A 27,151-nucleotide genomic window follows, 5' to 3' on the forward strand; every position below is an offset into this window, starting at 1 on the left:
GGAGATGGCCGCGGGGAGGCCCGGCAGCGCTTGGTGCCACCACGGCCATGCTCTCGCCACCTCCTCCCGGGCCAGCTGCAGCCAAATCCAGTGGAGAAGAGATTTACCGGGGCGGAGAGGTCTGGGGCGGTGGGGGTGGCGAGGGACTTGCTGGCCTTGCCCTGCGCGGGGGAGGTGCGGGAGGAGGAGCGCGGGCACCTGTGGCTGCCGCCCCCACGCACACACACACACACGGCCCCGGGGGCGGCCGTGCGCAGGCGCCGCCGTCCCCCCCCGTCGGTGCCTGGCGCTGATCCCCGGCGGCGGCGGCGGCGGCTCCGCTGGTTCCCGCTCGTCCCGGCGGCCGGACGCGCCCGCCCCGCTGCGCTCTTGGGCAGCGGCCGCGGGGGAGGCCGGCATGGCGGAGAGCCCGGGGCGGCCCGGCGCCCCGCCGCCGGAGGGGAGCGACCTCCCGCGGGAAGCAGGCGATGAGGAAGCGGCGGCGGCGGCAGGGGAGCCGCAGCCCGGGGTGTCACTCGAGGGGGCGGCGGAGGCCCTGGACGGGCACCCCCCCGGCGAAGCGCCGCGGCTGAGCGCGGAGGCGGCGGCGGTGCCCCCCGGGGACAGCGACGGGACGGGGAGCGGCTTCTCCGGGGGGGCGGCGGAGACCTTGGGCGGGCCGGGCACGGGGCAGCAGGCTCCGGCGGGGGCTGAGCAGCGAGACCCCGCCGGGGGTGATCCGGCGGGCGAGGAGCTGCCGGGAGGGGAGCCGGCTGCGGGTGTAGACGCTCCCGAGGGCTCCGCGCCGGCGAGGGCAGACCCCGAGGAGGCGGCCGAGGCCCCGGCGGGGATGGAGCCCGAAGAGGTGCAGGCAGCCCCGTCGGGGAGAGACCCCGAGGAGGCCCCGTCGGGGGCAGACCCCAAGGAAGCGGTGAGGGAGGAAGCCCCGTCGGGGACAGACCTCGAAGAGGCGGAGGCGACAGCCCCGGCGGGGACAGACCCCGAAGAGGCGCTAAGGCAGGCAGTCCCGGAGGGGACAGACCCCGAGGACGCTGCGGCGACAGCTGCGGCGGGGACAGACCCCGAGGATGCGGTGCAGGAGGCAGCCCCGGTGGGGACAGACCCCGAAGAGGCGCTAAGGCAGGCAGTCCCGGCGGGGACAGACCCCGAGGAGGCTGCGGCGACAGCCCCGGCGGGGGCAGACCCCGAGGATGCGGTGCGGGAGGCAGCGCCGGCGGGGGCAGCCCCCGAGGATGCGGTGCGGGAGGCGGCCCCGGCGGGGACAGACCCCGAGGATGCGGTGCGGAAGGCAGCGCCGGCGGGGGCAGCCCCCGAGGATGCGGTGCGGGAGGCGGCCCCGGCGGGGACAGACCCCGAGGATGCGGTGCGGGAGGCGGCCCCGGCGGGGACAGACCCCGAGGATGCGGTGCGGGAGGCGGCCCCGGCGGGGACAAACCCCGAGGATGCGGTGCGGGAGGCGGCCCCGGCGGGGACAGACCCCGAGGATGCGGTGCGGGAGGCGGCCCCGGCGGGAACCGACCCCGAGGATGCGGTGCGGGAGGCGGCCCCGGCGGGAACCGACCCCGAGGATGCGGTGAGGGAGGCGGCCCCGGCGGGGACAGTCCCCGAGGAGGCGGCGGCCCCGGCGGGGAGCGAGGTGGCTCCGGAGAGCCGCGGGGAAGCGGAGACGGCGGAGCCGGCCGGCGGAGAGGCCGACGGCGGACGCCGGTCGCCGGGCGGCCCCGACGGCGAGGACGGAGCGGAGATGCCGGGGGTGGAGCGGGGAGCCGGTGCCCCGCCGGTTGCAGGAGCGGGGAGCGCGGCCCCGGGGTCAGCCGAAGGCGGCGCGGCGGCGGGGCAGCGCGGCGGGTCCGCGGACCCCGAGGGCGGCGAGTGGGACGAGGCAGGTCGGAGCCTGAATGGCGTGCGGGGCCGGGCGGAGGACGAGGAGGACGAGACGGGCTCGCCGGCCGCCCTGGAGGAGGAAGAGGAGGATGAGGAGAAGCAGGAACACGACATCTCCCTCTTCGTTAAGGTAGGGTGTGAGGGGCTGCTGGGGAAACCGGGGTTTGCGACCCTCCCCTCCTCCAGGAGCCCCGGGCAGCTCCTGTGATGAGTGGCATTTAAATCTGGCAGGCAAAAGTCCAGTGTGGCTGAGGTGATTTGGTTATTAATGCCCAAAATAAACCTGCCTCTGGCTCCTCATTCCTTCTGTGGGCAGCAGGCAGGACAGGACAGGGCTTTCCGCATGGTGGCTGAAGGCCAGCGCTGCTCGTCCCCTCAGCCCTGGGAGCTGGTGGTAACACTCAACCCAGAACCCAGGGAAGCACAGACCTGACCTCAAGGTGGTTTCCCCTATAGTTTTCCCTCATGGGCTCTGTGCTGCTGTTACTTGAGCTTTCTCTAGGTTTAAATGCAAAGGGTGTGCAGGGATCTCGGCTTCAGTGGACTCAGGAGCTCTCCCGTGCCCTTCTCACCGTGGGGCTGGGACCCAGCAGCGTCTGTTTGGAGTCGCTAGCTGCGACTTGTGACATAAAGAGTTCTCAAGGGATTTTAAGATCTTCAGAATACAGCAAGAAGAGCACACAGCATATCATGAGGGCTGAGGTGGAAGAAACTGGAAAATATCATTTAAAAGGTGATACTGGGATTTTCCAACATGAACTGTAGTCAACATTTAGATAATTGCCCCAAAGTTTGGCAAGGCTGGATTCAGAGAGTCAGTAAACTGCCCAGCAGTGTAGCATCCCTTGTAATTGTCCAGTTTGTGCATGTTTGGGCAGGAAAGATTTAAGTTAGAGGGAAATGGACAAAAAAGAGAAAAATTGTAATGGTCTTAAAGCTGATTTCTGGTATTTTATAGTATAGAGCTTTAGAGTTTCTTCCTAGCCTGTGCCTGGAATCCCACCAAAATCAGTGGGACTTGGCGTGGAAATAGCATCCGTCCATAGAGATGATGTGAAATTCCTGTGCGTAGAAATCATCCTAAGGTGGTGTTCTTCCCTCTTCTCTGACCTTTCTGGACTAAAAGTGTGGAGCAGGGTGGGATGTTTTTCTCAGAGTAGACCTAAAACTAAGGAACTAAAACTAGGGAAGCAGAAGGTGTTTGGGACCTTTTCCACTACAAGCCATACCGCCCATGCAAATAGTGCACCTCATGCAAAAGAGTTGGCCAAGGCTGCTTCTGTAGCAGCTGGAATTAACCGTGCAAGAAAAACTCATTGCCAGCCCTCTGGGTGAGGGGGGGTTAGAGCTGAAGTAATGTTCATGCCTTGATTAATCCCACCTCAGTGCACACTCTGTTTTTTTTCAAGGCTGAGCCTCCTTTGACATATTGTTACTTAAAAGAGGCTGAGGAATACTCTGAGGCTTACACATAGCAGTGTCGGACGTTCTGGATAATGCCATACTGGAGAGATGAATGATAATAACGGCTGAGGTTGGTGAACGCTCCCCAGCAAGTCCTCAGTTTAAGCAATTCCTTAGCATGCAGACTGGGAGGATTTTGTGGTCTAAAGGCAACTCTGTACATCAGGTGCAGTAGCTAGATGATGACACTGGAGGTGAAATATGTGATTTTGTGTCAAACAGCAGGAGCTGTTACTGTTGAGCCTGGCAGAGATGACTTACGGACTTTCTGGCTCACAGATCTACAGCCCCCTTTGCAGAGACACTTTTGTAACTTATTTATTCTTGTTCTATGCCCTTATATCCATCAGGGAATGCTGGAGAGTGGCAGAGGGCTAAAGTCATAAAGGCTACCTGTGCTTTATTGCACCTGGTGCACGCTTTATGGAAGAACAACATGGCCAAAATTAGGGAGCAGACTATAATAAGAGCATTTGTTGTGACTCTGTAGTCCCTAAGTATTAGGATTAAGCATGGTTTTTGAAAATACTTATGAATGAAGACAGAAGAAGGAACATTTTCATGATTGACTTAACATTAGTAAGTTAAGAACACCTTGAAAATACTACAGCTGTTCTTCTAATGATCTCAGTGGAGGGGTAATACAAAGCTTGAATATTTTACCTCACCTGGAGCTAGATTCTTTTTAGTTTGAGATTGGCACGAGTTCCTCCAGTTCAATGCAAGAAAAAAACACCTACCAGAGAGCTCAGCATTTCCCCACTCACTAAATGTGCCGGGGCTGCAGTGCTGGGAAATGAGAAACACTTCTCTTTCCCGCTGTCGGGAGAGTTCATGTTCATGCTGCTCTTGCTGTCACCTGGAGACATGCTTGCTATCTTTCTACCCTTCTCTTGGCAGCAAGAAAGGGGATATAAAAAGGGGGAGACTGGAAGTTCTCTGTGCTGGCTTAAAGTAGTTTTTCAGAGCACATACTTAATGCTATGCTTAAATAGGTGCTGATGTATTTTAATGGGAAAAATGGGGAGAATGGATTCCAATGTGGGACAGCGTGAACTCTGGCATTTGGGGATTATTGAGTGTCTATATCTGACCACAGCATGTGGTCCACAGGCATGGTGCTCCTTCCTGAGCAAGTGCTAAAACTCAAGGATTGAGGAGGTGAGAAGATTATCCAAACTGAATGCAAACATTCGTTTCCAGCCCGAAACACTTCCTTTCATATGCATGTTTCTAATGCACATCACCACCCCTCTTATGCTCTATTATATCACTATTCTATGCCTGCCTATTAGCTCTCACGTGCTTTTGAGATGTTGGCACCCACCTCTACTTTGCAAGTGCCGCTGACTTCTTCCACCCCTCTGCTGTGTTTGTTAGCAAGCACCTTGTATACTTTCTCCCGTGCAGCTGGGGGCTTCCTTCTAAATATATTATCCATCAACTCCCTGACCTTCTTCAAACCTCTATTTAAAACTCTACCCTTCTGTAATGCCACTGGAAACTGGGCAGTGATTAGGCTGTTTAAAATACTGAGATCATTGTTTGTCCTGTTCAGTATGACCCTAATTTCTTTGTTATCCCTATTTCTGTTTGTTTCACCTGCCTGTTGATTTTTGGCTTACTTGTAAATGGTCAAGGTGGGGATTGTCTGCCTGTTATCTGTGCCTGCATGCACAGTGCTGGAGGTAGGAGATCTGTGCCATGATTTGATAGCGCTATACAAATACAGAGAAATGTTAAAAGTAAGTCCCATAATAGGAGAAAACTCACAAGGAAATAATACAGTAGTAGTGATTGAATGATCCTCGCCGTTTCCCTGCTAGGGAGCATGACACTAGACTTGGCAGACATTAAAGTACCTGGTAGTCTTTCAGTAATAACGTTTTGAGAATAACAAACAGAAGCATCACCATCAGAAAGAAACTTTTCAGATACAACTGTATGACGAGCAGTGTTTCTTGTTTTTACTGTTGTTGATTAAGCTTGTTCTTTTTAGAGGTTGTGGGGTTTTTTTCTTCTTCTGCTTCCTGCTGCTTTGCATTGGTTCGTTTAATTTTGCATATATGTATTTGAGTATTGTGAATATTGTGTCACCTCGTGCCTCCCATGGTGAGGTGGCAAAATTCCTGCTAGCTCCACAAGCACGGGTACCAACAATTGTGCTTTTAAGCTGATTTGGGTTGCTATGCAGTGCTATTTAGTTTGAACTCAGACACTCAGGGTTCAGCGTTGAGATCTCATGCTTCCTGAGATACTCTAGCATTTAGCAGGGTTAGCAGCATCTATGGGTGATAATGTCCTTCTGGACCAGTAGGTCGATGGCCGACAGGCTACAGTAAAGCATCTTCAAAGAGAGCAGACATCCATGTTTGCGCAACTGAACTGTGCCCTTAATGAAACTGAACTACGTAAGACTCCTTGGCTCTAAGAGCAAGACCATATCAAAATTGCTTTGAGGGTTTCACTAGGTGCCTATCTGATTTCTATTTTCCCATGAAAAAACATGTACCGTATATTTCCTTTAGATAGTAATATTTGATGTTTCTGGTGTTTCAAAGTCAAATGTTTGCAAAGGTCATTCAGATACATTTTCCGATCGGTCTTTGGTAATTCAGCTAAGCATATTTGGCACCTTGGGTAGAACACATTGTGGATGTTGAAGCTTGCTAGCTGGTCTTCTAAGGTCAATGGTATATGTAGGCTCTTTTTTTTTTTCCTTCTGTGGCAAAAGCCCTTTATTTGTCAGAAGATGTCTGTAAATGACATAAATTTATCTTACTATTTGAATATAGCAGAACTCTCACCAAAATGATTCAATTAATTTTAAGCAATTTAAACATTTATGTAGGGCTTAAGATTTTATTTCTAAATTTAAAAAAACCCTCCAAGCTTGCCTACCAATCAGTTTTAAATTTTCTTACTGAAAGAAAACTTAAACGCCAGAACCACAACTGCAGATTTCATCATTCCAAAGATTTCTAGGGATAGTGATTTATCTGTAAGTGCTGAACACAAACAGTTGGCCAAACAACCCAGCTTCAGCACAAGACCTTCTCTGAGATTGCTCATCTTCCAAAACAATTCTTGCTTAGTTTCTGGGTTAAATGTTATATAGTAAAAGCTGACCATGAGCCTAAGGTAATAGATTTTATCCAATGAAAAGTAATAGGCTTTATTCAGTTTTGTGACATTCTTGGTCTCTAAATCAAAGTAATTTATTTTCATTCAGAGAGTTATTTCATTCCTACCAGGGACCAAGGTTACTTTACTGATATGGAATTTCCTTGCACCATTCCTGAGATGTGCTTGACTGACTTGACATACTTAGAGCTGCACTGAATTATCAAAAGTGCTGATAAACAAGAAGGTAAAAGCCTTGCTGTGAGTAGAGACATAGGAATAACAGGTGCTTGCATCTGTGCCTCCAAACACCACAGTTAATGTATCCAACTTAAATGGTAATGGGTGTTTCATACTAGAGCACAAAAAAGAATCTCGTTTTTTTCTGTGATGTGTTGGATCTGTGGTTTATATATAACTTACATTTAAAGTCTAAACCGAACTTCTGGGCTTTGAGTACTGTAGGTAAGAAGTCCATGGGCAGCAGGAGCTCAGATCCCTGGAGAAACCTCCTAGCCTGTATGCCCATTCAGTGGACTCTGTGCTGTACCTGATGCTGGATGTAAACGTTTATGATCACTGAATGGGTATTTGTTCTTAAGATCTTGATTTTTGCTCATCGGTGCAATCAGTCTGTAGATCAGTTAGGTGAGTATGGTTTATAAGGAGAATAGCTGGTATCCTGTATCAAAATGAAAGTAGACATGTGTTTACTGTCCTTTTTTAGCGTAGATTCACTGTAGGAGCCCAGTATTTAGATGACCTCAGGAAGGTGAAAGTAAAGATTTGTGTGTGTGGAGTTACACTAGCTTTGTATTTATGGATTAAAAGCAGTTTTGGGGAAAATTCAGGTACTGGATATTTATCCAACCAAAGGAAACTACCCAAAGCTTGCCGAAGGTGAGCGCATTGGATTTGTGTGGTGCTACAGAAGGACTTCTTCAAAAGTAGGAGCTTTTCTCAGGTGCCACATTGCTGCCACTAAAATCCTTCATACGTTGTTTCCATCCACCATTCTTTTGGATATCCTGTTTTCCAGTTGGCTATGAGACCTGTCAGCTTTTATAACTGAATAGTTACAAAAGTTATCCCAGAATAAGGAAAAAATCATTCAGGAGAAAGCCCCTCCCCTGGAGCAGAGCACGAGCACCGCGTAGGCTAGATCTGCTGAAACCAGAATCAAATCTAAGCTGGTTGGGACTGAGCCTTGTGGGGTTGCCCAGCAAACCCAGCATAGCCCCGCTTTCCTGGCTGCTGGTTAATTAGCTGATTGTATGGTGATTTTGATTCTTTGACTATATTCAGCTGTACGCAAAGTAGGGAATCAGCAGGGGTGTGTTTCTTCAAAGACATTTTGCAGTTCTGTTCCCTCTTTTGTCGTACAAAGCAGGAAGCTGGCTCCCTTCCCGTGGGCACTTGCCCTTTCTCAGCTCCTTTTTTTTCAGCTGGAATATGGCAATTTTGGGTTCCCTAATGCAGCTTAAGAGGGACTGGCATTACAAATTCCTTTCATAACTCTTCAGGTTATTGTGCGTGCCGGGTGCACCTGCAGCAGTTTTTCTGGGAGCTGAGTATGCTTCCAGCAGTCTTCAATAAAACTTTGCTTGGGAGACTTTGGTTTGAAAGGCAATGATACCAATCTTTTTTCTGAAAGAACTATGCAAATTTTTTGAATGTGCAATCTTTTTCATTTTTACTTCTCATGCTTTCCTTTCTGGCTGTTCAGGTTGTCACCTTTTTAGAGCCTAGACTGCTAAAAAGAAACAAGGTTCCTTGGAGCTGCTGACTAAAGAATAGCTTTGAAAACTACACCAAAATTAGTTTTGCTGCTTTGCTCCTGGAGGGGTGCTTAACGGAGCAGTAGCGTGCTCTGTTTGTTTATGCCAGTGTCAATTCTAACAACTGACAGGCCAAGTCCTGTTCCAGAAGGATGCAAACCAAGATAGACATAAGTGATTAGAAATATGAAGTTGCATCTAATTTTTTTTTTTTTGTATGATCTAGCCATATTTCGTGGAGTCATCTTTTTGTCCACGCTTTGGAAGCCCTAAAACTGCATGTGCATATAGGATTGTACAAGCCTTAAGCATCTATTTATTCTCAGTGTGACTGCAGATCTCTGCAGTTTGCAGGCTTGTTTTAGGCAAAAAAAGTTTTGAAGTAAAGTAAATGTCTTCAAAGCTACATTCCTAGACCTTTTCCTATTTTTATTTACTCTCAGCTCACTGCTTCAGTAAAGCACCTCACCATGTGTTTTACTTTAAGCACAAGCTTAAAGTCACATGCTATTTAAGCCCTTCGCTAAACAGGGGACACTTTCCTGATTTGGTCCTAGGACATGTCCTGTATTTCATGCTGGCTGAAACCAGCAGGCATTTGTGATGAGATCAGCCTGCTGCCCAAAATTCTACCATACTGCCTCTGCTCCTTGAGTTTTGTCTTCGTTAAAAGGCTGATCTTACCTGTGATCGTCACAGACCAGGGGCAAGGATGGAAGTTTTCCCTTCTGCTTTCTGCCTTTGGTCCCTGGTGGTCTGAAGTGAGCCTTCATTCTATAAATCCTGGTGGAGAGCTGCAGCCTTCTTCACAAATATTGACGATTGCTGCAGGTGATTGCCGTGCAGCTGGGCTTGTGTCTTTCCAGTTTGAGGCTTGATTCATATTTGTATATAGATGAATAACAAACCAGTCTACAGGACTCGTGGCATTCACAAATATAAAACATTAGAGTGTGGTGAATGACTTTCTTGGTGAGGGGAGGAAAGGGATTTGGCCAATTAGTTGAAAAAAGTAACTACACTCAAATTAAGTTATTAATAAATTCAGGTGAAATTTTGGAAATGGTCTTCATTAAATAAAAATTAAGAGCCTTTTTTGAGGAAATACTACCTGTCAGTGTTCGGTCTAGATTCATTCACAAGAGGTTTAGGCACAGTTGCCAAAATGGGGGAGGCAGCAGTAGCTGCATCATTAGCCCTGTACCTAGGACACTGATGTGGGATGCGGGTGATTGAGGTTGTGATGTTACCTGGAGCAGAGGTGGAAGATTAGCGTGCATCCCTCTCCCAAGCCAGTGCCATAGACACAGAGTTACAGAGTTATTCCAGCTCTCTCTTTGACACCATCAACATATACTAATTACCTGCAAAGTGAGACAGCATCAGAAAGGTGAAATGCAAGGAGCCAAGCATATCCAACAACCTTGTGGTTAGGCAGTGTATGGTTTATTTGCTGTTATTTCCTATTGTAGCAGTTCGTAGTAGCCTCTGGTTCCCATGGATTTGGGGATTGCTTGGGGAATACGAGATGTGTTACCCACGTGCTTTAAGAAACCAGAATGTGGTAGGCATTAAAAAGATGAAAAGGTATCATGTCCTTCCCAGCATGGGTAAAACAAATCATGCCCAGTCCATTTGAGAATCTGGATTTTGGTTTTATTAGCATCCCTAAGAGTAAAAATAAACCATTTTTTTTTTAGTAAAAAAAGTCTAATTCTATTTATTAGGTATCTTTAATACTAAACCAACTTTTTCTTCCATGTCTTCTTCCATTTGAAATCAATTCTCTGCAGCACTTTGCTGCCCTGTTTGCAGGAAGAGGATTAGGCAGCCTTGTGATAGCTCTGCTTCCACAAACAATTCTGCCTTTTCGGGCTCTTCACCTTGGCGGGTACCAGCCAGGGTTAGCCATCCCAGGGACTCTGCGTTTCAGCCGTTCTTACAGTCTCGTGTGGATCCATGCAAAATTATATTTATGGCTCTTTTTTAGAAGTTAGTTTAAATATTGTGAAGCAGAAGTGATAATGGAAATTGTTAATATGACTACACTTTTTTAGGATGCTTATCTCAGGTAAAGTCGCTGTGGATTGGCAGCTGTATCCTTTTTGGCAAGAGAAGGCCCCTCCTCTTCAGAGATAGTAAAGGGAGTAAGGCAGTGAAAGGAAAACATATTTTATGGAAGGGGAAATGAAGCATGGAGACCTACTCCTGTGCCATCGCTGACTGTATTCTCCGTGTCTCCCCTAAAGAGGTCCTACTGCTTCTTTTAAAAAGCGAGAAATTGCACGTTCCTCTGCCCAAGGAGCGTAAGTAAATGCCATGTGAAGGTTACATGATTATTTTCTTGCTCAGATAATAAAATGTCATGCTGTGATAAGAACTTGTATGCTTTTCCATTTGCAATGTCTGATTATTTACCGATAAAATCCTGAACAAGTGGAGTGACTCCATTCCAGTTGCTTTCAATAACACCCGCAGTAAAGTGTTTTAATTCCATAAAAATATTTAGCTTCTCAAAGCAAACAGCGGCAGCTTGTGCAGCCTGCCCCCGACACAGCCGTCGGAGGCTTTCCACGGGAGGAGGGCGCCCGTCGCAGCCTCCTCCCCGCGGGACGTGCCACGCGCAGGGAGATGGCTATTGTGGAGCCTCGCAGACAGGCAGAGGTGCAAAGGGGATATTTCCCATCTCGTTTTTTTCCTCGTCATATGTTGAACTTTTAGCATATATTTGAATATTCAAAGTAGACTAGAAATAGAATTGTTACAGAACAAAGTAAACTACAGCAGGACTGGAGTCACAAACGCACGCCCTTTCCCAAGTTATTCAAATGACATAGTTACAAAGAAGTTAAACATTTACTCAGATTTCAGAAAAATTCTGATTTGTGTCTTGGAGAATCATTGACGTTTACCTGGTAGTCATTTCTGAAATTATTTTTTAAAGCTATTACAGAACCTGAGCGTTTTGTAAAAAATCAAGTTTCTTTCCATGATGGTGGCAGATGATACTCGAAACAGGATCCAAATATACCTTAAAAACTTAAAAATTTCAGGTCGAATGCTGCAGAAACGAACATGCTACCAACCCCCTCGGCAAAACCATCAACCTCCTTTCTGCCAGGAGCACTGCAGGGGCCGGGGGCTCCTCGGGAGCTGGGACCTCAGGGTGGTCCTTGTTTGGAGGAATATCAGTGCTATAGCTGTAGGCACTGGGGCCGATTGGTTTGCAGTATGATTCATTCAGTATATCTTTATTTAAAAACTGTATTTTAATTAGCAATACTGTGTTTCCCAAAGCCTGTGAATGGAAGCGAGGTGTTGGGGAGGGCGGGATGAAGAATAGCCTTGAATTTGAATTTTCAGCGGGAAGGGAAGGAATAGAGTGCAGCCCCCTCTCTGTCAAGCTAATGGGTTTTTGCTGGTATTTGTGCCCAGTTTTTAACTGCTCTCTCAGGACACGTCTTTGCCAGTTCTCACTGGAGCTGACAGGTTTTTTTGCCTAGTATTTTACCTGGTCATTTGAATTATTTTCTACTTGGACCAAAATATCACATACTGTTAGCGGGGAAAAACCCCACAAAACCAAATCCCTCTTTTCATCTTTCACCTTCACCTCTTGATTTAAACGTCAGAGTTAGGAATACCATTGGCAAATTATTTTCTCAAGCCTTCAATGACCTACTCCCTGAAGCTGCATAAAATAGCTTATTTATTTGGTTATTTCGTATTTATTTACTTATTTGTTTACAACACAAATCACAGATACTTTATATACGTGTGTACAGTTTTTGCATTTAGATTGAAACAGCACGGCTGTGTGTCACAGGTTAAGTATCATATGGTGAAGTGTAAAACAGGATGTGTCATTGAAATACCAGTTAATCTGTTTTTCCCAGACCTATAATGTGTTCGAGAATATAATGCTCTTTTGTTGAAGTAATTCCCTGTAAGAATTTAAAAAGGGTGTAAGATTTTTGTCTCCATGTAGAATGTTCAGCTGGCATCTTGCCATGTTATTAAATACGGATTAGAAATAGCATTGAGGTATTTAAACATAATTCTTGTAACAGGATAAATAGCTAATAGCATTTGGTTTGCTGCTTGTGCGCTTGTGACCTGGTAATGTTCCCATTAACTCAAACACAGACGGCACGAACTCTGTAGGCAGAATTCACAGCAGAAGGAAATTTGGTTTTTGAACTAGTTGGTATAAGATTAAAGCCAGTGATCTGTAACTGGGCAGCGTTTCCGAGCTCTGATTTTCACCTGTGTTCAGTTAAAAGGCTCTTGGTTTTCTTAGACAACTGGTAGGTTTTTGAAAATAATCTTGAATCTTAAAATTAAAGAATGGAAAAGGATTAGGGGGAGTGATCTTTTTGAGGGCTGTGTATTTTTATTAATTAGCTGGCATATTTCTGTTGTGGTTAAAGTGGATGACAGCATTCCCTCTACTCCATTCAGGGGGAGTGGAGCGGGGGCACCTCTGCAGCCATTCCCCTTTGACTCTGCTTAAAACCTTCTCTTCTGAATAAATCACTTGATTTTTTTTTTTTTTTTTTACAAGCAATGAAGATTTTGTCACATCTCCCATTAAAATAAAATGGCTTTGGAGGAGTGGCAATGATAACTTACATTGCTTTGAAAAGTCTCAGTTACTGTGCGTGAGTAGTACACTATGTGTACTAATTCATTATCATCGTGAACTAAAAAAGTAAACAAATAGCAATGACTGAAAGTAATGCTATTTTGAGTGAGATGCAAAACAATTGTAATTCATGCCATATGACAGTTACTTGTGTAGGAGAATGATATTCCTAAACCGGGCAAGATTAATTTAAACCCTGCTAAACTGAAGTAGCTGAAGTTTTTCAGTCTTTGCTAGCCACAAGTTAATTTTCCCATTTATTTTTACATTTAATTCTCCTTGCCTTGCCTCTGTTCTCCTTGCCGTGCACTGTTCCTGGAAGCTTGCTTGTCACCATCATCTAAGTAAGCCTTGTAAAATAAGAGATAAATAAGTAATAATGCATTGATAATTATGATGGGATAAGGTACTATTGTTGAGATAATTTTCCAAGCTGTTTTAGGAAAAAAGTAAACTGTCACAAAGGGTTACTGTATCCATGTATTGTTGCTGGAGGCTAGGCATCTAAAAAACTGTAGAAAGGACGTTTACTTTGCCTTAAAACGTTTATCATTTGGCCGAGAAAAGACTGCGCGTGATTGCTACACTACGATCCGGAGATGGGAACCTGGGAAAATGCTGAATTTTGCCCAGCTCTCTACTGGGGCTTGCTGGCCGCCCCCCCCCCCCCCCCCCCCCACTTCCCGTCTGGGCATCCCTGAGCGGCAGGAGCATGAGACAAAGATCTCCCCTCAAAGCCGAAGCAGCCCCAGGGAAACCTCTTTCTGATGCCCCCCAAATGCTGGCGTTGCCGCAGGAGCATTGGATTTCCCTTTCCCCCGGCCCAGGGGAGGAGCCTCCTTCAGACAGCTCTGCTTGGGGTGGCCAGGCCTTGTTACTCAAACTCTTTATTCATTATTTAAGCAAATTATTGTTGAGCTCGCGAAGCAGTGGATTCCTGGTTGCTGATTGCTTTTGCATTATTACCACGTACTTATTGTGCTGTGGATGGCGGGTAGCTAGATGCAGGCATCCTCTGTGTTTAATGAGTTGCCTTCCCATCATGAGAGGCACCAATGGTTTTGCTCTGAAACCAGGCTCAGCTCTGTCCCAGGTTACGCTAAATGCTGTAGCTACCAGAGTGGCTTTATTTGCAGACCTGGTAGAGGTAGCTGTAAGATATCCGAGAAAATAAACCCGTAATTTGCATTTTTCCGTTGTAATTTCATTTGATTTTAGGAATTTTTTTAAGAACACCTGTTGACTGCCTTTAACTGCCCTGTAGAGAGCCACAGCTGTAGTTGAAAATCCCTGTGACAATGTGAAGGGCCTGGCCCAAGGCTAGCAACAGCAACGTGTGTAAAATCACAGGATCGGTTTACTTTTCTCTTTTGTGAGAGTGCGTACACGCATAAGTTTAATCTTTAATCTCTTTAATGTAAATAAGAGTGAATATTAGTAAACCCACAGCCTCTATAAATGTATTACAAGACATGGCACATTTTAATTTTCACCTGCACTCTCTTGTGTTTTGTTCGCTTTACAGAATTATCATTTAATGGTTCATTTATTTATTATCTTTGTCAGAACTGGAAGGGCAGGGTGCCGGCAGACCCACTGCTCAGTAAAGTACTGGGCAGTCTGTAATATCGAAATGAAAAGTAAATGGATATTTCATCTAAATAACAGGAGTGAGTTTGGGCCTTTTGTTTCTCATTATTTATAAAGTAACTGGACAAAGGTAAAAAGTTTATTGCCACAAAGTTGCTTCTTAATGAAGGAAAATTTCTTCCTATGCATCAAAAGCATTTAATTACTTACTAAGTAATTAAGTTAATGTCAGCAATAATTACTTACCCAGCAGACCGTGAGTAAGTAAATAATGCAGCGAAAGTTAGAATAAAGGAGGCTTTCTCTGCTCTGAAATGGCTGCTGGCATATAGGGGAGAGGGAGGACTGAAACCAGAGGAAATTACAGCTTCAGACTTCTTTCCCTTTCTGTCATCTAGGGAGGATTAGAATTTCCAGATGTATATAACCCCTTTAAGCTGTGATCACTGCTTACTACATAAAAACAGGGTCGAGGGAAATATCCCATAAAGAAACTCCAACGCACTGTTAATCCCTCAACATGAACTGAGGACCAAGAGCATTCAAAGAACCATTTCTAGCAAAGAGCCTTACTGAACATACGAATTATGAAATCTAATAAAACAAAATAATCATAGTAAGTTAACGCAAACACTGCATGAAAGAAAGTATAGTATAATTTCAGAAACCTAACAGAACGAGAATAGCCTTAATAATGAAATTGTTAGAAGATGTTATGAAATGCTAATAGGTGGCTAGTCTGGGAGACATAAATCTTGCCCAAGCTTCAGATGTTAAAATGTGAGGTAGCGAGGGTTTCGTTATTTCTGCTGGTGGGAGCTCAGCCTGAACTCACATTCAGTGCCAGAAGAGCTCTGCTCCAGGACAGAGCCCATCTTTTATTATCATAATGAGATGACCGCTAATGTACAGCTGCATCATTGAAAACACAGGAGATGGGTATATCTAAATCGTCGTCCTGTTTGTAGGTAGAATCAACCTTTAGCCTACTACTTATAATCCGTGGTCACACAAAAACCAGTTTACTGGTGTTCTGTGGTCAGCTGAAGCTGTGCAGGTGAAAAGTTAATTCCTTTTACTGCCTTGCACCTACACTCGTTTCCTTTCATTCTCTTTCCCTTGGCATCTCTTTTCGGCCTAGCTCTGGCTAAAAGCCTTAATCTACACAGCGTTTTATAAAAAGACTTCCAAAAATCCTTTGGCATTCCCTCATCCCCTCTAATGGTCTACATATAAGTTTTCTGTTTGTTTTTTAAGTTTCGTTCTGTATTTGTACAGTACTTAATTTGTAATGCCTAGATGCTACTATAAAAGTCTACATTTCTCTCTCTCGCCGAGGAAAAAAGGAAAGCTGGGCTAAGAAATCCTTCTGTCTGAGGATCCCAGCCACACCTTTTCCATAGGTCTGTGTTTGCATCAGTTCAGCAGCTGCTCTGTGCCCTGGAGCTCCGCATCCTGACAGCACTTTAAGGCAGGACTCCTAAGATATCACCTTCGTAGCCTGTTTTGTGGATGGGCATTAACATCTGATGGGTACAAACAACTGCTGGTGGGTTTCAGCAGTTGATCTGTCTCTTTGTCAAGAGGATTGACGACGTGCGTGCTGTGCCCCAGCAGCGGCCAGCCCCAAGCGCCCAGAGCAGCCTCCTGATGTCTGGTCCAGGCACTCAGCGACTTAGACCTGTCTGAAAGTTACCACTCCTTATCACCAACCTTTTGGTGGCTCACAATCTTCCAGGTATGCTCATCTTTGAATCAACATTCCACCCTTCTGGTGGTATTGCAATGGTATTGCTTCTACAGGTAGGAGACTTTCTCTCTATCCATTGCTGCTGCTGTTCTGCTAGATGGCATTCTGGTACCGCGTACGCCTATACCTTGTTTTGATGATTATCCACAATCAGGCCAGCTGGTGGCTGAGATACCTCCTGAGCCCTCCTGTACTCCGTTAGGCCTGAGCTGCTTGGATGTCCTCGCTGTCTGAGAGGATGCTGCTGCTGCAGCCATCCTGGGTTGCATTTGGATCCTGTAGCTGCCTCAAGACTTGCATCCCATTGCAGCTCAAACTCTGTTGCCTTTTGCCAATGCTGTGTGAGGCTACTGGGCTGAGGAGAGTGTTTTTTCAGTTGCCATCCCTGGGATGCTTGCATTGCTCCTTGTATTCTGTAAGTTGGGCTGTTGTACCCGGCCAGTGGATGAATACTGGACCATACTAGCATGTGTCCATCCCTAGTTGTAAGCATGCATCAAACATACAGCAGTTAGATTTGCGGTGATTTGCTCAAGCCACTTTAAATAAAATGCCATTTTGTGCTAACTGCTCTCCTGTTCTTCCTCAGACGAGAATAACCTCTGGAACCATTTACTTTTTGCTGTCTGGCTAATCTTAACACATGGACTCTCTTCATTGCCAACAGCATCCTACCTTGTCTGGTGTCTGGCTGGAGCTCGCTGTCAGAGATACCATATCCATCATCTACTTCCTTTTCCAAGGAATCATTCAATTATTTTAGAATATAAACTCTGTTTGGGATAGCTGCTGCTGTTTACTGAGCAGTACCTTTCCCTTCCATCATTGCTCCGGAGATTGCTACACACGTTGTCATCACATGGACACATTCAGTGGCATGGAATACAAAAGCATGGCACTTGGAATCGTCTTGTCCTTGGAGTGATGTCCATCCCATGTACAAAGAAACAATGGGCAGCCAGGAACCTTCCAGTGGAGAATACGTCCAAGTCCCTGCTGAAAGGGATTAAATCTCATCTTGAGACAAAATTTTTTTTTTTTCCTTCTTGTGCTGTCACGTATGCACATACATATCGATACACCTGCTAATCCTACTGGAAACCTGGTTCAAAACCTCGTGCTGTGGTGGTTAGGAACCCTTCTAATTGTCAGCTAGAAATATTCATGGCCAGTTTGTACCAGTTTGTTTTTGTTTCAGCATCACCCCCAACTATCAGGGAAAAAATTATACTTGCACTGAGTAATCATATCTTCCCTCAGTCTTTGCTTTCCAAATTTAAACAAGAATAGATTTTCCTACCCTTTGTTGTAAAATAGGTTCTTCATTTTCTTCATCATCTTAGTAGCGCTTGACTGAGTTTGATTTAATCTTTCATGAAGGCGGAGGACCAGATTTTTGCAGAGACCTCCTCAGGACCACGTACAGTGTCTTGTGCTGTGGCTTGAGTGCTGCTCTGCCTCCATGCAAGTGCCAGCTTTCACGTAACCTAAGGCAACATCACCTTTTCCCTACAGCTCCATCGGGCAGTTGGGTCAGACAGGCTGGGAATAACGCACTCCGGTCTTTTGTTTTTTCAGCAGTTATCTCTAGCTGATAAGTAGTCTCCAAGGGTGGGATTCAGCTCACTTAATTTAAATGGGATGCCTAAACTCTATAGGGCCATTTAGTGCTGTACTCAGAGAAAGCAGCACTACCAGAGAGCACATCATCCCAAGTGGGTGGGTGGGTGAGACATGTAAGATGATGAATCCTCAAGGAGTGGCTCTCCCTTTCTCCATGTATATCTGTTTCTATTAACCAGAGACCTGTTTTTTCTGGCTGACTCTATGCGAGGTGGCTTCCAGCTTCAGTGTGTAACATCGCAGTTTGTAACCATTTTTATCGCTTTTCCATTATCCCAGCACTCAGGGTTATCAGTTTGTGGGGTATTCAGTCTGTTCCAAAAAGCACTGGCGGTGCTGCCACTGTTCCTGCCTCCTGGGTTGCAGGCTCCATCTGCAGGTCTGGTTGTTATCATTAGATAATTCTCCAGCATCTCTCTGACTGAAACTTGCTGTTATGTTTTGCTGAAATGCCAGAGGAGCTCCAAGGCTCCCTCCCGGACCCGTGTGCATTTTCATTTTTATGAGGGGGAGGAAGAGAACAGGAAAGCCAGCACACCCAGTGATTTGAACCACTTCCAGCTACCCTGGTGCTCTAGAAGACATGTGCTTTTTGGTTAATCACATTCTGTTCTATGCAGTGGGACTTTCTGCACTGCTGCCTCTCCCTGTAGCACATGGCATCCATCGACCTGGATGGAGAGGGCTTCATGTTTCTGTAACAAAACCAGGCTCTTCCCTCTGGGGTAGTAGCAGGTCACAGTCAACCCAAGTGCACACAAATTGAGTTGTTGGTTCCTCCTCCAGGTTTTCCCTCCTGCAGTTCTGCCTGCATCTGTCTTTGGGTTTCGTGCAGCTTGCTAATCTGGGCACCTACCCTTTTTAACATGCCCTCTTCCCAAAGCGCCTCACTTTGCAGACTGGATCACTGAGATGCAAAGTCAACTGGTGCTCTGCTTTGTCATTTCTCCTCCCCTACTGAGTGCACAGGACTTACAGTGAAAGTCTGCTTTATTCTGACAACAAAATTAAATCCACTTGAGCCAACGTAACTAGCTGTATTTGAGGTTGTCACTCAAGAGGATATTTAGCAGATACAAAACTTAAAGGACCCGTCCTATTTGCAGTTGGTGAGCCAGCTTGCTTGTTTAAAAGTTACAGGCACGCCTAAATGCATTGACTGATTGTGACTTGAAAGAGAGGTAGGAGAAAGGGCAGAAAGTAGAAGACATCCAGAGGTCCCAGGTCCATTTTTCAGCCGACCGTCCAGATTACTAATTTTGCATGCCCTGTAAGATCTATTGCAACATGTTGGCATGGTTTAGTTTGGATGGGTGGTCATGGGGATCCTTTCAGTCTTGCACTGAATGATCTCACTACTGAGACCAAGTCTTGAACCACCCAAACACATGCTCGAGGAGGGGTGTATAGAGTGAGAACTTGTCTATAATGTAGCTGAAGGCTGCAGGTGTAATAGTCTTTGCAGCCCTAACTTGATCCTTCTTATATAGGGGGTGGTGGGTAAAGAAGGGGATCATTCCTGCCCAGGAGGAAAAGGGCCATGCTTCCCACAGGGATGGAGTTCAACATGGACACTCTTCTGATCGAAGACTCGGCTACTCAGCTACTGGAAGCTGTTTGCACTGGAAAGAGATCACTGAGGGTTTGCCCTCAGTTGCATTTGAGTCAGCAGGGGCAGAATTCCAGCTTCAGCAGGAAAAAGGAGCCATACAGGTGACATCGTAGGAGAGGATGGTGAAAGTCAAACCACCCCTTCATTCTTTAGAGAGAACATTTTAGTATACTTGCTCCCTCCTTCCCCTGCATGCTTTTTTTGTCTCGGCACCTTAAAAAGAGAAAGAAGCTATTTTTAGCACAATGCTTGTAATTACATTTACTTGCCTCCCTTACCTGAAATCTTAATTAGGGTTTAGGACAAAAAGTGTGTTATTGAACTTGTGTGTTCAAAGTTGTAATCCTTTAAGTATGTTTGGTGTTCTCTGAACCCTGTAATACTGTTCAAGATAAAAGATAGATGTTATTAATATTTCTAAATATAAAATAAGATACATTTCTTTTTAAAACAAAAATCCTTATGGCACACTTTCGATATCAAGGTGCTTATTTTGCTCTTAAAAAAGAGAGAAAGGGAAGGGGAAATTATTTTTTTTACCTGAAGGAGTGTCCAATTGCTGTTTTACACAGCTTTCTCATTGAACTTCACTATTGCAGACGTCACACAGAGCAAGAGTCTACCCTGGCAAGTACCAAAAATACAATTTATGTGCAGGAATCTCAACTACCAGCCACATTTTAAATATGAATATCTCTGCTATTTGGCCAAGAAATTAAACAGCAGCTGGAAACATCTGTTTTAATTAAGTGTTGGATATTAGCGGATAGGCAAAGCTACATGATTGTTTAAAAGTATTGAAATAATAAGCGGCAAAATTTGAACTTTGTCATTAAAATGTATTTTAAATTACAGATGCTTTATCTTAAAACTTAGCCTGGAAGTACAATTTCAGCATCTCAAGTACTCTCAAGCGTGGTGTTAGCAAAAAGCAAGGCATCTTGCTGCGGAGGTGGCTCCGAGGCAGAACTTCTCATGATGAGATGTGCTAACGTCTGAGGCTGCCACTGCTCATCGCTCCAAGAGCAAAAGTCAAGATTTCCATTTCAAGCCCAGTAGGTGGCATCAAAAGAGCTCTGTAAAATTCAGCGTTTGGGTGTTCGTGCCCTAGCCCTAGGCCACGAAATGAACACAGTGCTTAGATAGAGAAAATTCCAGGTAATCTGTCTCTCCCTCACAAAAAGCTTTGGTTTGAACGTGATCTGACCCAAATGACGTGTCTGTGGTGCTTCTGTGCCTAGCACAGAATATCATATGTTATTAAGTGCATTATAGTTGCCTTCAGTGAACAAAAATGACTTGTAATTATATTTTTATGGCATTCATAACAGAAGTCCTATTGCCGATTTTGGTTTTTTTCAGTGCTGGGATACGGTAGGAATCTGCATGAATACTGTAGCAGGCGTCAAGAATGTAAAACACACTTTGTATCCTCAGGGAGTAGATGCTTTTTTTTTTTTTAAATTAAAACAATGTATCTGTCACAGCACACTAATAGAACACGGTTATGTCTAGAAAATAGACATTTTCTAGTCTAGCTGTAGTCAAACCCATGTGCTTCTCAGAACCAGTTGCCAAGGCTGAAGGAGGTCTTTGCGCTGGTGGGATTATGGGAGTGCACTCATACCGCCTCCCTCCGTCTTTCTGCCTGTGATCTTAAAAAAATGCTCTTAAAAAAAAATGGCTTGGGCACTTCACGGTAAACCAGAGGGCAGTGGGATTTCCTCTCAGGGGTGAGGAGGAGAGGGGAGGCACTGGGAGCTCCCCTCCCCTTTCTCCTTAGCCATGGTGCGGCCAAGTTCAGTGGCCAGTCCCCGCGGCGCAGCGGGGCAGGAAGAAGAGCTGTCTGCCACAGGGACCTTTCTTGCGTTGCTGCTACGTGCGCAGAGCCAGTGGTAGCTACTCATAGCAGCTGCTGCAGTCAGGCTGGCATTGCAGGGCTTAGTTCAGGGCAAGAGTCGGTGCCAGGAATGCAGTGGGCTCAGCTAATCCGTGCCAGTGCAGAACAAATGAGTCTGTAGAAGGAATTAAAGTAAAATAGCTGTTGGTCTTGAAAGTCGCACCCAGCCTTAAAGTTGCTTCCCACAGGCGGCCCAAGCTTGTGAACTCCTTGTAGTTTTTCAGGCAGTAGTTTTGAGCCGGGTGCTGTGGTTCCTGTTCTTTGACAGGAGATGAAATGCGTTGTGAAAAAGGAGAGGGGAGTTGTTGGTGTGGTATGAGAAGGAAGAGCACACAAAAACTGCCTGATAGCTGAGGATCGAATAAGGAAACTTGGAGGAAAGCCCCAGTTCAGCCTGAGACAGCTAGCTCAGCAGAACAGGCAGGAGCAGATCCACGATGCTGGTCCCGGCTGGACGGTTCGTTGTCTCCCAGAAGGCAGCAGTTCTGCTCCACTTGCTGGACAAACCTGCCTCTTAGCCAGCATAAATATGGGAAAGGAGGTAACTTATCTCCCTCATGTCAAAGAAAGAAAATGGAATTGGAGTTCAGCTTTTGGGAAAAAAAAAAAGCTACGCTCCTTGTTCTCCTTTTTATTGTAGCTTCAAAGGGGTTATATAATTATATGAAAACAAATAAAAAAGTCTTTTCTGTTCCTTCTGAACTGTTTCTTCCATGCTTAACCTTCAAAAGGAAACAAAAAGTCCAGGAAAAACAAATTCCTCTCATCACTATTTTGAAGGCACAGAACATTTGAGGTCAATAGAAGAACCTTCAAAAACCTGGTTCCTGAGATGTTTGCACAGAAACGGTTATAAAACAAATTCTTACAGCAGCTCCAGAGGCAGAGCAACTCCAGCTCAGGGAGGGCCCAAACTACTGGTTTAAGAATGACATACAGTGTGTGACTTCTGGGTAAAGTCACTATAATTATCCTCTTGCTATGGATGAGGATGTGGAGGCAAGTGACATCTTCAAGGCCACTCAGAAAAGCAGAGCTGCTGAATCAAGGCGGCAGCAGCAGCTCCAGAAACTGAATATAGTTCTTTTGGGACCCTCCTTAATATCTTCTGCATAAGGTCTTGCTGTCTAGTGAAATTAGCCTGAGGCATGATGGTGCTCCTACCCGTGACCTTAAGCAGTAGTCGAAAGAAGGGTGTGGAGAGCTTCCCCCTTTCCCAGCATCTTTGAGTAAGACCCAGAACAACAATAACAAAAAAAAAAGACGGAAGAGAGTGTGGAACAGTGAAAAATGAATGAAAACTCGGAGTGTAGGCTAATAATCTCATTAAGTAACGGCACATGATTACGGGGAGCTGTCATAAGTCGATACTGTCACAGTATACGATCGCTGCCTAGCGCTCTGAAGGTTCTGAATGAAAACTTCTATGCACGGCTTCGTATTTTTCTCTGCAGCAACAGCTTTCTTAATTATTTGATTAATGAACTCATTAAACCCCAGTATTACTAGAAAAAGCATATTGACCTCCTGACCAATCACAATTAAAATGTAAATGCCAGTTATTCAAGACACCGGTTAGCCATCTATTTAAGCAGCAGAAGAGCATAAAAACCAGCTTTGTGTTTTGGGGATTTGGCCCACTTCACCCACAAGATCTGGATGTTAAGAGAATGTCACAACAATTGCAGGTGGAGACCAACTTGCAGCATTACCTACAATTACAGTAGCATATGCCTGGTTATTAAGATTATAACCAGTCTGGAAACACAATCCTGCATTGAATCAACAGCAAGAGATTCCGGCTGACTTCACGGGAGTTAAGATTTCACCCTGCATCATCACTAAGCACAACAGTGAGGAAGTGTAATTAAATCGTGCCTGTGTACCAAGCACAGCTCAAAATTACACATCCTGAGCGGTGGTGCGGCGAAAAACGCAGCGAGTTTTGCTCCCAGGCTGCAATGCCCCTGGCTGCGCCATCTTCCTGGGGGTATTAGTATGGGACGGGCAGGTCTTTTCTGGTTCTCTCACTGCTGAATCGAGTCCCTGCAAGGTAAGATGTTGACACACAGTCTCACTTCTGTAAAAAGGCCACCCTTGCTTCGTTGGAAGGTACGTTATTGTACGATGATGGCATAGATCAGCTATTGTCGTGTTGCTTGATACACAGCTATAAAGCTATTTCAGTGTCCCAGCTCGTGATTTTTGAGTGGCTGGTGTCATCACGGCAGAGCCTCTGTTTGGAAACTTGAACAAACACCTTTGGCATGTGTAGCTGATGCTTTTATGTCCAGTAGGAATTGTAGCTCCCCAGATTAGGTGAACTGAGTTAGGAGAACAGAGTTGTCTCCTGTAAGCCAAAATGCAAGTTGACGTATCTGAAGGCATTTTAGCTAGCTGTATTCACCTTGTTTTCTGCAGCAGGCCAAAATATCCACGTTCTGGGATTTCAGCGAAGATTATAGGAAACTGCAGCATCTTTGAGCTGCCAGGTCAAACCATGTCAAGTTTTGAATCAGATTTGGTGCTCAAGGTCTTGCAGTCACTTCAGACTGCTGGTCACTGTTACGGTAGGGAAAAGTTTAATAACTGCTTGTGCTATTGTGTGGGCTGCTGTAATTTGCCTCCAGCTCTGCAGAACTGCAGGAAACGTAGAGGTATCCACCACCAGCCCTGGCGTGGCTAGTCTAGAGATCTGTCCTTCCTTCCCCTCCCACCCAGAGCTCAAGCCCCTGGCTTTCAGCTTCCTAAAGCTCCATGTGGCTCACCAGCTCACCAGTTGTCCCTACCTGAATGGCTGCTGGCTCCTTTACTGTAGGACCTCGGCAGCTGCGGCTTTTGACCGAGTAACTCCCGAAGATCTGCCTGTTCTTAGTCCAGGCACAGCAACCCTAGAGGACACAGCCCTGTCTTAGACGTCGGGATGTACTACGCAGCCTGGATAGCATGGGCTTTTAGAATAGATTTATATTAATAAAGTGCAGCAATGATTTCACAAGGAAACTGCTCAGATGATTTCCTCCTTAGCCTGTGAGAAGGACCAGGGCCACATCCGAAATGGGGAAATATCCTAGTTCCTGTGAATTTATTTTCTGCTGTGAGAGCAAAGTGCTTTCCATAACTAGCAGAGACGTCAAAGCTGGGCAAACACTGCAGCACTTCACTAGAGACCATGGTACCTGCATTGCACAGAATACAGCTAAGATAGCAGTACACTATTAACGTCCCTTGTAGGCAGCATGGGGGGGGAGACAGCACTGTACGTGAAGGTCAGATGCCTTTTGGACTTCATCGGCATGTTTAGCACCATCAGGACTAGCCCACAGAAGTAGTCAAGAAGTACCAAATAAAAATAATCTCAGTGGTTAGAGTTGGCAGGGCATTGCTGTAATCAGTGATGCTTAATCCTCTGTTTTATTCAATTCCTCAGTGTTCAAATAGGTGTGGTTTTTTTTTTGGTGATAGGTTGCTAGCAGGCTGAGAGGCATTAAGTTAAAAGGCTGAGAGATTGGCTGTTTGCTATTTTATCCATTGCAAAATAGAAGATCAGTAGTGCTGTAGTAAATTTTCCTCCCAAGTAGATATGGACATTAAAAAGTTTGCACTTAGAAACAAGACATGAGGTTGCTTCTGTAACATCTGCAAGGCTGCCAGTCCCTCACCTTCCTGGTTGCCTATTTGTCATTCCAGTTAGGGACAAACTGGGACTCAGTGCCTGCTTCGCGCCTGTGTTTGGCATGGTAACACATCTGTCCTGACCTGGGTCTCTGACTTTACCTATGGACGTTTCCCGAGAAGAGCGGGCTGGGGCTGCTGCGTCCGGCTCCCTGAAATTTGCTGTCACCAAGGTGATGTGGGACAAAACGAAGCCACAACCGCGTTTCCTTAGCTCCAGCAGTAAAAGTTAAAGGGAGCCGAAATGTTAGTATTTAATGGCCATCAGAAGATAATAAGTGATCAGGAAAAGTTCACCCTGCTGTCACTCTTGATCACATAGCTGTTCTTGACCGCAGGGCTGTCTGCAAAGTTCTCTGAACGGTGCATGAACCTTGCTGAGGTAACTTATTTTTTCCTATCAAAAGCTGAATATATCAAGTCAGTTGTAGGAACTGTTTTTTTCTGGACACTTGTTCTTTCTTTCCCCAGACCATAGCAATCTGTAAGATTATTTCTTCACTGACTTAGGTTGATGGTTTAAATTCCTCTGTAATAAACTGGTCGAGACACCAAAGCACAGGTTGGTGCCAGGTTGGGCTGCTGTCGCCTCAGTGTGCTGCTCAAGGGGTTTCCCTGAGAGCCCGCCTCGGGTGAACAGCTGGCTGTTGGCAGCACAGCTCGTGTGAGGGCAACAGGCTGGGACGTGGTTGGGGCACAGAGTGAGGGACAGCTGGAAAGGAGCCGGCAGGAGCCAGCCCATCGCCAGACGTGTCTGCATGCCTCCTCCAGACACGGCATCTCCAAAACGACATCCCCTGGCTGCCGCTTCTCCCCTCAGTGCAGCACTGAGAGCGTGGGGTACCCATTGCTAGCACTGAGGGGGTCACGGTAACACCCTTCACCCCCTTTTTCTTGTGGGGTGGGTAAAACATGACATAGGAGGCAGGATGAGGCAAAATGGTGGTGTCATGTATTTAGCTCTATTCAAAGCACATGCTAGCAGCATTTGGAGTCTTGTTCGTATGAAACACACAGTAGTTTTCTATCTTCCCATTGCTGTAAACTGTACAGTGCTGGAAAGCAGTGCTCTGAGTAGGAGGAAAAATACAATAGTAGCTTTTGACCAGCTTTCATTTTTGCCACCTACGAAACAAGACTTTTTTAACACAGCGGTCCAGCTGTTTTAGCATTTCTAAAAGTTTTCATACCCTGGCAGTGTTTAAGGCAATAGGCTATTCTGGTTTTCATTACCAAGAAAGCCAGTGGTTGTCGCAGTACCAGAGGCAGAAAGCAGCAGAGAGTTATCAGAGGAGAATCCTTCAAGTTGATATGGAGAATAAGATGGTTTGTCAAGCTGCAGGAGTGTCCCTCCTCCTGCGTCCCTCGAGCTCCATGGCAGAACCCTGCCTGCTCCAGACCAGGTGCTCATTTCCAGACATAGAGCTCTTTGTGAAGGTGAGCATTGTAAAGCTATCCAACAGCAATGTTTGTTTATGGCGAACTTTTTACTATATTTGAGATTCATTTGATAGTGTTGAGGAAGGTGAAAGAGCAAGCAGAACTGGTTTCATTAATGTGTGTTGTTTGGTTGTAAGGTCTGCAAACCTTAATGAACTAACCTATTAACTAAGTAAATGATACACCTGGTTTTTTACTTCTGTACCTTTACATTTAATCTTAAGTTTTAAAACCGCTTTGGGAGAATCATATGAAGGGCTTAAAAATTAAACCTGTGCTCTCTTCCAACAACGTCGCATGAAGCCTAACTTAACCAATAGCAGCTACGCAAGACTTCGCCTCATTTTAACGAAGCCTCTTAACAAAATGCAATACAGAGTACATGAGAGCAACACTTCTGTGTGACATGTACGGTGAGTTGCACCTCTTGTGCTTTACAGTAACGCCTGGCGATTCGTTTAGCCAAAACCAGAAGACCATCATTACAGGGGCACAGAGGAAGAGAGGTTAGGTGGCTTGGGTACAGCCACACTTAAGTCTTAAAAGTGGGAGCCCTGGGTCTATAACGAGGAGGGATTAGCCAGGGGGACGCGGCACTTGTGCTTCGTTAGTCGTCAGTTCAGCAAAGCGCAGAGATGGGTGCGTTCAGCTGGAGCAAGGCTACTGC

The 27,151-nt window shown here is 46.0% G+C and overlaps 1 protein-coding gene across 1 annotated transcript in view; it reads left to right on the forward strand.

Annotated features, from left to right (window-relative positions):
• Nucleotides 1-397: 397 nt before the first annotated feature.
• Nucleotides 398-27,151, forward strand: part of CLIC6 (chloride intracellular channel 6) — a 34,009-nt gene continuing 7,255 nt past the window's right edge. Inside the window, exons 1-2 of the mRNA XM_075172209.1 lie at nt 398-844; nt 878-2,014. Of these exons, the coding sequence (XP_075028310.1) occupies nt 398-844; nt 878-2,014 (1,584 nt within the window). The remainder of the gene's footprint in view (nt 845-877; nt 2,015-27,151) is intronic.

Source organism: Calonectris borealis, chromosome 1, assembly GCF_964195595.1.
Source record: "Calonectris borealis chromosome 1, bCalBor7.hap1.2, whole genome shotgun sequence".
Lineage (NCBI taxonomy): Eukaryota > Metazoa > Chordata > Aves > Procellariiformes > Procellariidae > Calonectris > Calonectris borealis.